This window comes from Sturnira hondurensis, unplaced genomic scaffold, assembly GCF_014824575.4.
Source record: "Sturnira hondurensis isolate 20B ecotype Veracruz unplaced genomic scaffold, ASM1482457v3 Scaffold0008196, whole genome shotgun sequence".
In the NCBI taxonomy this organism is placed as follows: domain Eukaryota; kingdom Metazoa; phylum Chordata; class Mammalia; order Chiroptera; family Phyllostomidae; genus Sturnira; species Sturnira hondurensis.
This window is the reverse complement of record NW_028080827.1, coordinates 9,083,658-9,097,774: the sequence shown is the minus strand read 5'-3', so window position 1 is coordinate 9,097,774 and position 14,117 is coordinate 9,083,658. Positions and strand designations below refer to the sequence as shown.

Below are 14,117 nucleotides of genomic sequence, written 5' to 3'. Positions count from 1 at the left end.
GTAAATAAGTGTTGGACATTTTGAACTGTTGATTTACCACTGGGTCATCAGTGCTCCTGCTGAGTGTAGTGATGGTCACCTTTGAAATAGTTACTTGCTTTTGCACTGATTCCCAGATGAATAGAGGACAGATTGAGCAGAGGGCATGATACATTCCCGAAATATGTACAACAGACCCATATAGTCAGTCACCCCCACCACAAACAAGTTCTGTGGGTGGGACTGGGCACATGGAAGAAGGGCTAACAGCGTGTGAGAGATAATGGCATTCTATGTGGCATTAGTTCAGAGTGAATTAATACCTGCACTTCATTAAAAAATCTTTTGTCTTTATTAATTTGTGGTAAATTCACTTGAATATCTTTTCTTTATTGATTTAGTTGGTGGAAAAAGTCTTTATGAAACAGCTTGAATTATTACCAGTTAATAATAATAAACTGTAAGCACCCAGGAGCCAAACACTCAGTTTATAAAAGAATTCCTATAAAATGTTCATGAATTCTTTGTTTACTTAATTCAGCCAGCTGTGGGTACTAAATATGTCATTAAAAATGTAGTAATTTCACACCAAAAAAGCCCTGCAAAATATATGTGTAAGCAAAATCTAAGTGGCACAAGTTGTGCTGGTCTCTGGGATAGCACTGACGTGGTATTACTGAGCCTCAGTTCCCAGAGGGGGTCTCTGGGACCTGCTCAGAGACCCAGGAACCCAGGCTTCAGATGTGTGGCTTGGTTTTAGTGCAAAATCATTCCATTAGGTACACACAGTACAATGGAATTATTTAATTGTGGGTTTTAATAACACCAGTTGAAATGGAGTTGGGCAATTAATTATGCACTTAATTTTGAAACTCTAGACCACTAATTTAGACTCTAAGATTCACACTAAAATTATCCAGTTTGACTTCACAACATGATCTCACTGATCATTATGGGCTTCCCACTCACCCTGTACATGTGTCATAGACCTGGTTACTGTGGGAAACAGAACCAAAGCAACAAGGGTAGAAGTATTATTCTGTTTGTAAGGAAAGGTATGACATGTCAGTCATTTGTTCCAATGTTTTAGCTCTAATTAAGCAAAGTGTAAAATTCTTTCTATATTTCTTCATTAAGAAACAAAGCCCTGGCTGATGTAGCTCAGTGGGTTGAGCGCAGGCCTGTGAACCACACGGTTGCAGGCCAGTTCCCAGCAGGGGACTCACGAGAGGCAACCATACATTGATATTTCTCTCCCACTCTCCTTCCCTTCCCCTCTAAAGATAAATAAATAAAATCTTAAACAAAAAGAAACAGATACTGGGTAATCAGCAGTTTCGATATCTAGGTTAAAATAGCTGGCTTCATGTGAATGAGTACTGGCTTCCTAAGGACACCACTCCTATAAATGAAGTTTACTCCAATTTTTTCAAATCATAATTCACATTTTAGCCTTTATAACCTGAATCTTCCCTCCACCAAACAAAAGAAAACAGCCCAAAACAAAATAAAAAGTACCTGCTCATTAGGATGACTCGGATATACTACAGAAAGTAATTTAAATATACTTTTTCTATTTATATTCCAGTTTATATTATGTTTAGTCATCTTACTTCAGACAAAGTTCCAAATGCTCCTAGCTATTCCTGACCAATTTTTTCCCCTTAGGTTTGCTAAATAATCTCTATTTTTGCCTTCCTAGCTGAAGGCAACAGTCTTTCTGCTAACCATGTATTAATTCACAACTGGAATAAAGAGATATAAGCCTGATAGCTAACTGAAGACACATCCCTAGGTGTTACCCCAAGTCAGAGCCTGTGGCCCCCCAAACACCTTGGACAATGTCTCTGCGACTCTGGGTAAACAAACTTTAAATTCCTTATTAACATCTAGGTAGGATATTAATAAGGAATTATTAACAGGATTATCAAGGCCAGCTAATAACATAAAAAAATGCAGAGTGACTACCCTAAGCTCCGTAGAACAAGGCTGCACCTCACTCAGCATCTGAACGGTGAAGATGGGCTCTGCAAAGACCACAAACACACCTGTAATACTGATGAGCAGACCAAGGATGTGATTCTTCTTTGCTTCATATCTATGTTTAAGTGACAGTATGATGCTTCCAGTGTCTTTTACATTTTAATCTCTGATTTTAAAGTAGCATAATGAATCCATAAGGGTTTATTAAATAATGCACCTTTCCAAGACCCAATAATAAATGATGAGTAGAGTTCAGAGAGCCCTGGCTATAAGAGTAAATTTTAGTATCATTTGAAAAGTGAATGTATAGTTTAAAATAGTAAGTCGACATTTATTGAGCTAACATTTAAACCAAATTCTGTATGAAATTAATGAACCTCTTCAAAGATATATTTGCTTTCCTATCTATTTTAACATTTCATGATGAGGTGATGGCTTTTTTTCCTAGAGGACCAAAATAAATTTTATATAGGGTGGACTTCTTCCTCTTTAGAACAACATTATAGACAAGCAAACTTAACTTTTTAAAAACAGAAAATATGAATGTGTCAGTAATTTCCCACAGAGTAGTTTTATTAAGATTTCTAAGCCTCTAAATCTAGAGCTCTGACTTGATTCAGTCATGGGTTAAAGTTCAGTTATTTGGGAGTACAACCACATTGACATGCATGGCACAAATGCCACTCATACTTTTTAAAAGACTTTTTAAATGTATTTTTCAGCAGAGGGGAAAGGAGGAGGAAAGAGAGGGAAACATCAGTGTGTGGTTGCCTTTCACATGCCCCCTATTGGGGACCTGGCCCACAACCCAGGCATGTGCCCTGACTGGGAATCAACTGACGAGCCTTTGGTTTACAGGCTGGCACTCAATCCACTGAGCACACCAGCCAGGGCTGCAACTCATAATTCTTATGCATGTGAAGGTTTTCTACCTTCTCCCTCCCTCCCTCCTTCCCTCCCTCCCTCCCTCCTTCCCTCCCTCCCTCCCTCCCTCCTTCCCTCCCTCCCTCCCTCCTTCCCTCCCTCCCTCCCTCCATTCTTTCAACAGCCAATTGGTAAAACTCTAAACACTAGAATTGCAAATAGGAATGAGATATGGTTTCTGTCCTTATGAAGCAAAGTGAGGGGATCAAGCCATGAAGCCACCAGTTCAGTGTTGTAAGTGCCACCCTACTTAAGGATATACAGAGTTCTGGGGAGACATCATTATAAGACCACCGGGTCATGGAAACTTTCCAGAGAAAATGATAATTTAGATTAAGTCTTGAAGTTAAATGGATTCATCCAGATGGAGGAGAGAGACAGCATTGAAAGGATAATTATTATTAACTGAAACCTAAAGCACTTGGATAATAACTACTTAGGCCACTTACCTTTCACCGTAAGTGATGCTGAGCTCATCTAGAACCCCACTGAGTTTTACTTGAAGTTCTTTTAGAATATTACTAGCTTCAGGATCTAGCTGCAGAGAAACCACAAACAACATTACTTTGGAGTTCTGAAAAAACACTTTTTTTCTCTTGCAAGTATTTGGCTTGTTATAAGGTGATGTTAAATAACAAAACACCTGGGTATTTTTTCTTTCCTTTTTTATCTTTGAAATCAAATGCAAAAATTTAAGAAATTCTAAATAAATCAGATGAGTTTGACATATGAAAAAAGAGTTTTATACATGGTCAAAATGCGTAGCATGCATACAAATAAGAGCTGGAGAGCAAGGCCTTCATTGGTCATAGCAATGGGATGCAAGGCATAACAACATGACTTCGTAACTTAGAAAAACTAACAATACCTTACTTAAATATATGTTTTGCTTCAGAAAATATTTTCATCTTTAATATCTCTGGAAATGAATAGGCCCATTAAAAACTTAAAAATCATGTACATTAATTTTTAAGTCTGTATTGTGCCTCACTTAAAGGTGTTTTCAAGTATAAAAATTAAATGTAATAGGATAAAAAGATTATACAACCTCTCCAATGTTTCTCTGAAAGTGACAGGCCTGACTCCTGTTTTGGGGTATTAATTTACAACTGAGTGTTCAAAATTCAAAGTTCTGCACTTATTTAAAGTTTCTGTTTTGATATTTAAGTATTTATAGCTTGGAGCTAAGCTATTGAACAAATTTGGGGGGTAAAATAAAAAATAATTAAATAAAAATAGCTTTTTAAATGTTTGTTCCTATAGTGCAAATTTTAAAAGCCAACTTTCCTTTTTATTTGGTTTCAGTTCTTAAAATAATGTTAATATTACAAAATGTTACACTATAAAACAACACAAACAAATAAACATCAATCTATCAACTTGGCAGAATATTTTTGTTATTAAAGATCAACACAACCTTTGCCATTATTTAAAAAAATTTATCCTGTTTGTTAGCTATGTCTTTGCAAATGAGTTGTAAATAGAATGCTAACAGAAATTCATATAAAGAGAAATCTAGACTAGTCTCTGACATATAAACCAATTTTCTTTTGAGTCTTTAGAAATTCAATTTTCTACTATTAGTACCTATAGTTTTTATAGAGGGTGGTCTACTATTGAAAGAAGAGAGTGGGATAAAGACAACTTTGGGGAAATGAACCAATTAAAGGATGACTTACAACAATGGAAACTAAGAAGGACACCAAAATGACATGGGGCCCAATAGCAGCTTAAACTCCTGGAGCCAGACCAGGAAGAAAATGTAGTATACACTGACCCTGTAATCCTTCAAGAGCATTTTCTAACATTGAATAACCATGAGGGAGGAGTTTTATCTATCTACCATGTTTGCTGGGTAGCTTTAGGTTGTATTGATGTGACTGAAAACATTGGAATACAAATAAAAAGTTGCATTTGCATTTGATGCTTTATTGATTATATCAAACTAATCCTGATGCCATTTTTTTTCTGCTTCTCTATTAGAGCCGAGATGACTCATCTGGAGCCTGTGTCTTCTTCCTTTTTCATCAGATAGACTCATAGCTCTTACCTACAGACCTACAGGCTACCATAACAGATGCAAACTTCTCTAGGAGTAGGAATATTAGCATAGCCTTGATCTCATACTTGTAGAGAGTTCCAGCCAACAACTAGTCGGAAGGCAGTGATTCGGAAAGATAATCGGACACTATTTTAAAAAAACACCTCACACTAAAACACATCTAAGCACAATGAACCTGATAAGCCATAACTTTACAGCCTTTTACCAAGAAATCATATGTGGATTGTCCAACCTAGTCCTAGAGAACCATGTAAGCTGAATGCTGTTTATTATATGTTGATGTTGTCCTAAGACTAATTTTAACCTGATTTAATTTGGATGAAAATGCTGTGGAATAGGGAATGGGAGAAAAGCCCATCCATCTGGTTGTCTTCAGGTTCCAAACACCCTGGGCGATAGCTCCCCACCAACACATTTGCCACCTTCAAGGAAATGGCTCAGATAGTAAGGTTCTCTTCAGGAAATGGGGTTGTTTCTTACTTAAATTATGTATTTTGTTTTCACATTAGTTTAATATGTACATTGAGGTAGTTTGTTCATCTGTTGAGATAATGACTTCAAAATCATACAAAAAGGGTTAGATAGGTCAGTTGGGTAAAATTATGCTCATTTCCCGGAAATTATTTTAGTCCACCTTAGGTATTTCAGGAATGGAGATTTCTTATCAAAGAATTGGCTGTTACTTGGAAATCTGAAACTGTCAAACTTTAGCAATTTTAATATCGGTAGACAGTTTTCATTTCCTGACAGAAGCATGGCTTTCTCTGTAGGTGCAAACAAGAATTCTTGTGACCAGCTCTCACAGAGCACCTGCTGCATCATGTCTGTACCCCCGCCTCTGCTTTTCCACTCTGATGACCTCAAGCTCAACATGTCCAAGAGTCATCTTATTATCTTTAACTTTTCTGTATGTGCCTATCTTTAGCTTATTTTTCTTCTCATTGTCTCAGATTTGATTGATAGCATACAATTGTTTAAGGCAGAATTATGAAAGTCACCTTTTAGTCCTGTTTCTCTTCTTCCTTTCACATTCACTTAGATACCTAGTGCAGTGGTAGTGTCTCTGAAGTGTTTTCTCACTCTGTCCTACCCTCTTCATTTTCCTTTCTAGGGTGTTTTTATTCAAAGTACATTGCAGTTGTCTCTGGGTTGTGTCCTTATTCCTGTTTTCTCTCTTCTATTTCATCCTTATTGCTCCTAGAGTTGTTTAATAGAGCCCAAATCTCATCATGACACCTGCTGACCCCAATAGTGGCTTTTAACCAGGGAACTATTTCAAGCAATTTCTTATAAACTTATCTGAACTCTTGCTATTTCTTTTGTTTTGAAAAAAATCACTTCTCTTTAACCCTTGTATTTGATTAAAAAATCATTCATTCTAAAGTGCCTGGCTCAACTTAAAATATATAACTGAGAAATTGGTAAAAATTCCCTTTGAATTCAGCAGGAAGTTACTTTCTTTGAAATGCCCAAATCACTTTGTAGGTCTGTGGTCTTCAGCATGGGTCATGTGGTATGCTGCCAGAAATAAGGTAAAAGATGTTTCTTTCTACTGCAGGCAAACATGCCCCAGCTCTACCAAAGTTACCTTATATTTTTGTTTCTTTTCTTTTCTATTATTTGAAGAGAGACCTTCGCATAGAGCTTAGAGATAGACTGGCATTTTTCTTATTCAGAGGTGAGTGAATTGTCACAGTAGAGGTATCAGTGCTATAAATTCACGCTTCTAACTTCTTGGTTTCAGTAGCTGAAAAACATTACTAGCTGTCTCTCATCCTAATTAAAGAGGGAGTATGCAGCAATTCCAACTGTCATTGTGCTTCAAACCAACCAAACCCTTGAGATATAAGTCCAGATCGTTAACCCTAATTGAAGAGATGGGTCAGAGAAAAGAAACCAAGCTATATCTGCATACTGCCAAAATAAAAGCCAGCACTTCAAACATTTAGTCTTCCTGTTGTCCACTGCCATGAGACTAAAATAACTGTCATTCAGCCAAAGCATAGCTCACCTTTGAGCCTTGTTTATACAATAAAAGGCTAAAGGTTTATGTTAATTCTTTAAATGACTACAGGATAAGAAGTAACAATTAGGACTTTCCTTTGAACTTTATTTCTAAATTTAGAAAGTGTTGGGAGTCCTTCCTCCACAAACCTTACTTCTTTGATTGTTCTGACTTCCCATTAACCAACTTGGAGTTCTTTGAGGGTGGGGTCTACATTGTAGTAATTATTGCATCTGTGGTGTGTAGTAAAACTTACAGCTCATAAATGTGTGTTGAATGAACTAATAAATTCTGTCTTCATGTTTCACGTGCTCTAACCTCTGTTTTTCATGATATGGCCAGTCCCAAGGAGAAAAGATGCTTAAAGTGGTCCTGGCAGAAAAGGGAGTCACTTTAAATATCTCTTCAATGGGTGCTAACAGGGATATCTGCTCTGATTGTGGTTTTAGGAGGTCTTACTCTTGGTAAGCTCCTTGAGGCTAATGAATTTGTTTTTAAATCTTTTTATTTCTTATCTCAACTCCTGCCCCACCCCCAATAAGTGCAGTAAATACAAGTAGGTAACAATAAACACTTCAATTAAATAGGAAGAACTTGGCAAATTGTTTTAGGAGACATTTGAGAACTAAAAGGAAGACATAATACAAATAGCTAAAATTGTCTATTTTATTATCTAGTGACATGTAGGACATACTTATTAATTTTATTTTGTAATTTCTGTAAAATAGATAAAAACAGAAGATTGATTTGCATTAATGTATTAACTAGGGAATTATAATCTCTATTTACATTAAGGAGAAAAGGTGAGACAGATCAGAAACTTGAGCTAAAGCTTAGCCTCTTTACAACAATGCGACCTCTTTTAATAAAATTAAATATAAAATGGAAGTATCCCAGAGGCTTAAAAAATGCTGGATATTTGTATATGACTGAAAATTGGCCATCTGTATTTTTAGAATATTACATTTTTCATTCAAACATTTGCCTGCACTATTGCACAGTATCAAATTCCACTCAAACAGCTGAGTCCCAGGTGTTCTCAAGATTCTTTCAAAGCATATTAAATAGGGCAGTCAGGATAATACTAAGAGGTATTCTAAGCCATTCCCTAAGTACCTGGTTGCTCTTCTGAAAGCAAAGAGAAGTAATTCTCAAAATGTGGTCCCCTGACCAGTAGCATCAGCATCACTGGAAATTTGTTACAAACGCAAACCATCGGGCCCCATGCCAGACCTATTGAATCAAATACTCGGGATGGAATTCTGCAGCGTGTGTTTTAATAAGCTCCCCAGGTAGTTCTGATGTACGTTGGAGTTCAAGAACTACTGCCACGGAGTGTTATTTCCTTTAAAGCCATGATCTTCAATCCCCTATTGCCCAGCAAACATTAAGTTGACAGGACGGTGCTAAGTAAAATATGACAGAAGTTAATCTTTGTCTTCTCTGGACAGGTGTTGCTTTAGCTGAAGACAGTCTAGTCTGCATGACCAAACATTTTATGATGAATCTCAATCAGCTACATGCATAAGCTTTTGGGCCACCAGATGCAGTTTCTAACTGACATCAAATTCATCACTAAAAAGATATAGATAGATATACATCTCTGAACCAAAAAATAATTAAGTTGCTGTTATTAAAGTATACACATTTTTAGAATAGGTGGAGTTTTGTTACTGATTCCTTGGTCCTGTTCAGGAAAGATTCCCACAATGAGATGAGAAAAAAGATTCAATCTTTTCTGAGACATACCAATCAAAATAACACTATTGTTGTACCTAATTGGTCTTTGTAGTCAGCAGAATGAGAGAATGTAGCTAAGCAAACAAACCCCCCTACTTCCCCTAAATGTCTTAATAGTAGCTAACTTCTAGAATTTGAATTGCTTTCAGTAGGTTACAGGCCTAAGGCTAATTACGGACTCTGCCACCGAGAAGACTGCACCAGCAAAATCCTGTGAAGAGTGATGCCTTTTTTGCTTACACAGCACACTTGTAACTCTTCTAAATCAATTTCTACAAGTTCTGCAGAGTTTAGTAATGAATATACTATGACTTCCTGAAATTAAGTTTTGGATTATATGACTTTCTTTTTCATGTACTTGTGCAAATGAGATTGCAGGTCAAGGAAATACAACTAAACTCTCTGATAGGCTGTAACAGTAGGCATGTATGAAAAAAGGAACACAGACAGACTAGGTATTCATTTGTATTTGATAAGCATTGAAGTTACACTCATCAAATAATGAAGCCAGTACAACAGTGTAAACCAAAATGTATCTGTTTTACTTTTGAGCTATTTGAGCTTTTATAGAATAATAACACAACCATTCACCAATGAATGAAAATGATTACCTAGCATCCTGATAATCTTTTTATTATTATTATGTGATAAGGGGGCAGGTAATACAGTTTGGGGGTTGCAGTATAAACAACGTAACTTCTACCTCAAGTCACTCCATATTTCACTTGTCTACTTTATCTGTTTTGGTATAGCAATTCCCAAAACTTGTATGCACAGAAAAATCATGTGAGATGCTTTTTGAAACAAAGACTCTGGGCCTTATGCTTAGAGGTTACTTTTGCTTCAGGGTTTCTGTGACGTTTAAAAAATTCTCTAAAGTGATTAGAGAGTTGTTATGCCAAACATGCTATTAATTAGTATACAGAGAAGCATGTTGGAAAGTCACAATAACAGAAAAAATTTAGTGGTTTGCTTTTTTCTCTTATTATTTTCTAAATAGGGCATCTGAAAGAATGTGTCAACATGGCTGTAGGACAGGTCTTACAGTTGCTCATGTGACTGCTTCCAGAGCCACGGTCAACTGCATCTGCCCAAGATCGTCACCCCAATAGGCAATGTTGTCACTGTGGACTCCATACAGAGAGTAACTCTTTCCACTCCAAAAAGGGCTTTAAACATTCTTTCTGTTTGTGGAGGGAAGAGATTCATTCTGCAAAGAAAGAGCAGCTGCCCCAGCTATGCTTGGTTAGGGCGGCTGAGAGCTGCAGCATCATGCAGCCAGTCCTGCAAGCAGCCAGCCAGTCCTGCAAGTGGCCAGTCCTGCAAGCGGCCAGTCCTGCAAGCGGCCAGCACGGCGAAGACAGTACAGGAGGTGAGCAACACCGCTGTTAGAAGTCAACTAACACATGACACTAAAAACTATTTCAAGCAAGTACACAAGCAATCATTTGCTAATTGGGTTTTTACAGAAAGAAGTACACATCCTAGTACAGATGGTAGGGGATGAAAATAAGAAGAAACTTCTATAAAAGAAGAATAAGATCTAGGTTGTGAAGTTTCTCTTAGTCAAGGTTTTATAACCAGTTCCACTGTGAGGAAAAACTGGGAATTAGCACTAGAACACACTGTATCACCCTGAAGGGCTTGAATACGCCCTTTATAAGTGCTACATGTACTTTTCATATCAAAGGGTGAATTCTGTCATTCTCAATAAAATCCTTTATTTCATTTTTATCAAAGCCCTGAGTTAAGGAACCCACTTGGATGCTGCAGTTTATAGATTACTGCATTGGAGGGGCTCTGCCTATTATTTTGAGATTCTGGTGCCTAGAGGAGGCTAGGCATAGTGATGGGCAATTCTAACATAATTCTGTATTCATAATAAGGCATATTTCTGTCCAGGAGGCTGCATGTTACACTCAGACTTGGGTTCAGGTCTTGCTTCCTCCTGGCATTTTATCAACCCTTGTGCAATGCTGACTTGATCTGCTGACAGCTTTTTCTTAGCAGCAGATGACAAGGGATAAAAATGGAAAAGAATGAGAAAAAAGGAACTGTGCATAGACTGGAGGATATAGAAGAGGGCGAAGAAAAGGAAGATGAGATGAAAAATATTTACAAGTTGGAAAGAAAGAAGCTAGGGTTCATGCTGTCCCTCTAATAAATTATATTCTTAGAAGCTAGACATTCATTTATTTAATTGGATTTTTCCTTTAAATTATGCACGAGGAGTTTAGTAATTGACATTGCCAGAGTCATGAAAGGAGAAAGCACCAAGCTCAGTATTTCTATCTTTATTGTTTTCTGTAGGAGGAAGGGTTCTGTGGTGTAGCCATAGATTTGCAACTAAGTTTCATAAGGTGAAATTTGCACAGTTCAAGCTGGAGATTTTATATGAAACAAACAATCCGTTTTTGGTTGGTGAACAAGCCACCCCACAACTTTTCTGGTTAGTAAGTGGCTTGGCCCACACAGTTGTTTTTCAAGTACAGGTATGATTTGTCTGGTTAATACACAGCTTAGCAATATGCCACTCATATTAGAGTTCAGCCACAAAGAGTAATACAATAGTAGTAGTATTGTTAGGAGAAGTTTCTGGAAATATGGCATTTTAAATATAACTTCATCCATAAGTGATCTGTGGTCTTTAACATCCACTAAAAGGAGCTAGAATTTCCCAGAAAAAAATCAGTAATTTCTTCACTGCTTTTCGAAATAGTAAGTGGACTCAAAGTCCGAATACAAAACATCATTAAAATTACAAAGGGAATCCCTCTGATGGTCCCCGATTGCTTGTGCTCCTCTAACTCAGCAATGAGATCCGAGCTCTCAAACTGCGAAACCAGCAGCGCACTTTGGGGAATGGAGCTTGTTTTCACACAGATCAGACTGAGTCTGCAGTGGCAGGAAGCGCCGTGCATCCGAATTTGAGTTTGAAGCATCCTCACACTACACAGCAAGCTTGTTTTTTAAAAGAGTGAGGCTCACGGAGGACAAAAAAGACATTGGGGGTGGGGGGCACGTAGAAATGGCACCTTGGAGGGGACAACCTCCCAAGTCAAGCGGTCCAATCTTAAAAGAAGCATTTCGGGTCTTAGAAATAGAAGAGATCTCTGCTTTGAAGTCGAACCTAGTTTTATGTATTTCTTATATACTTACCACAATAAGGAACGATGTAAATCAAATCTTAGCCAGATATATTCCCACATTCTAACCACCCTTGGGGGATTCTGACAGAGGGGTGGTGGTGGTGGTGGTGGGAGGAAGCCAGCGGCGAGACTCTCTGGTGGCACCATCTCCAGCCCTCGTTCCCCACACGCTCCTTGGTGTGTGAAAGGAAAGACTGCGGCAGCAGGAGGAGGCAGGGGCACAGCTCGTGTCCCACTGTCTGCCTGAGCCGAACAGGCAAATGAGAGTAAGTAGGAAGCGCAATGGTCTTCAGGCTTAGGGGGTGGGTCAGCCAGGTAAAGGGCAAGATGCTTACTACATCACCAACCTCATAAAAGAATCTCTCTCCTTCCTTCTTCTTCTCATGAGGTTGCCAGTCAAAGATGTTGGACAAAGACAAGACACGTTACGACAGCACACAACACGTTTCTGACAGAGACTCTTACATGTGAACAATGGACCACCAATACATTAGAGGCACCAAACGCCACAAAACACACTTCAGAATGAACATTGATGTCAAGTTGACAGGAAACAACACAGAGAGAATATATGTGCTTTGTGGAACTTTACAGGTCATTGGCATATATATTTAATTGTGTATGTGTAGGACTATATACATATATAGTGTACATATATATTATATACACACACACTCATCACACTGTTAATATATTTACTAATGTATTCTGTTGTGAGCATAATAATCACCTCAGCTATTAATGGAGTTTTAGATTATTATTATTTCCATTCCTTAGCTAAACCATGTAAAATTTGATTATAAATCTTTAAATAGCAAAGAGATATACTGCTAATGATTTCTAAGTAGGTATTTGGCAAATGCAGCTATAAAAACATACTCACCTCTTTTCCTCCCATGGATTCAAACATTTTTTCCAACTGGACCCGCAACTGTTGAATATTGTTCATTAGTATGCAGGGCTATAAATAAAGCAAATAAAAAATAAGTAGCATGAGAATCCTTCATGCACTTAATCATTGAATGAGGTTACCTTAAATGTAAGAGTATACAACTATCACTGAAGTCCTACCATATTTGGCAAATAATTCTGCTACTTCAAGATTATGCTATTTAACACTTAAGTAGAAGGGAAAAATATAATGACCACTTTAAAGCATGAAATTTGGTAATATAGTCTGACAATAAAGCATTGAAGACTTTCTACTCAAGTCTTTCATTCTTAACATCTTGGCATTTTATACTTTGCGATGAACCAAATTGTGTTTTTAAAAATTTACTTTAAGAAAAACAGATTAGTTTAAGATTTTCTTTTATTTCACTTTAAAAACTCACCATATGAATTTTAAAAATTAAACAAAACACCACCAACAAAAAACCTTAAATGGATTCCCTTTGGCTACAAAGCCCACACACTGGTATTCAAGGCCCTTCATTACATGGCTGTAAAGTAAGTATGTTTCCGTCTCATCTCCGTCCACTGCAGCACGATTATCTCCAGCTCTCTGCAATCTATTCCTCACCAAACACCTGCACTTTCCAGATGCTGTAACTTTGCTTAGCAGGCAGCCTCTTCACTTAGTCTCTTTGTCTCATTGAATCATGCCCATCATTTAGGGTATAGCCTTCTCTTTCTCAGATTGTATCCTTTGGCCACTTACTTAAGGTTTGTTTTACTTTACATCTGAGTTGCTTTTCACTCATAAGCTGACCTGAAATGCACTGTATGTGCTGCTGTGTCTTTTTCTGCTTTTTTTTTTTTTTGCATAGAGTATTGCACAGAGCCTTATGCTTGCTTACAGCATGTTTCTTAACCTGTTGTTTCCGAGAAGGCAGATATAAAACAATAACACAAAGATGCAAAGCTTTGTGACAGGAGTAGGTGTCACCTTTGAATAGTAGGAATTAGTTTATAATTGAAAAAGAGAATTCAGAATAGTTCTAGAGTAATTTAATATTTGCTGCATACTCATCCCCCAAAGCCAGTAGATCAAGGGAAAGAAAGGAAAATGGATATATCTTCCAAGTTGCTGGGAAATAAGCCAATAATGAATCAGAGAGTGGCATGCAAAGGATTTACAGGACATCAGAGAGGTGTTAGCTCTCTTAAGTGGAAAGATTTTATTATTGCTTTAACCATAGTTCTGACCTTTGAAAACTTTCTACTTTATTCTCAAGTGACCACATCCTAACTTCGATTTATGAAAACAATTTTAAACTTCTATTCTGTTCCCTTGATTACAATCACATAAATATTTGATTTTTTGAACACAGAT

General features: G+C 37.3%; 1 protein-coding gene across 1 annotated transcript in view; it reads right to left on the bottom strand.

Moving 5' to 3' along the window:
- UNC13C (unc-13 homolog C) overlaps positions 1 to 14,117 on the bottom strand; it is a 511,573-nt gene that overhangs the window by 83,655 nt on the left and 413,801 nt on the right. Inside the window, exons 23-24 of the mRNA XM_037053932.1 lie at positions 12,726 to 12,803; positions 3,336 to 3,424 (exon numbers count right to left, since the gene is read on the bottom strand). Of these exons, the coding sequence (XP_036909827.1) occupies positions 3,336 to 3,424; positions 12,726 to 12,803 (167 nt within the window). The remainder of the gene's footprint in view (positions 1 to 3,335; positions 3,425 to 12,725; positions 12,804 to 14,117) is intronic.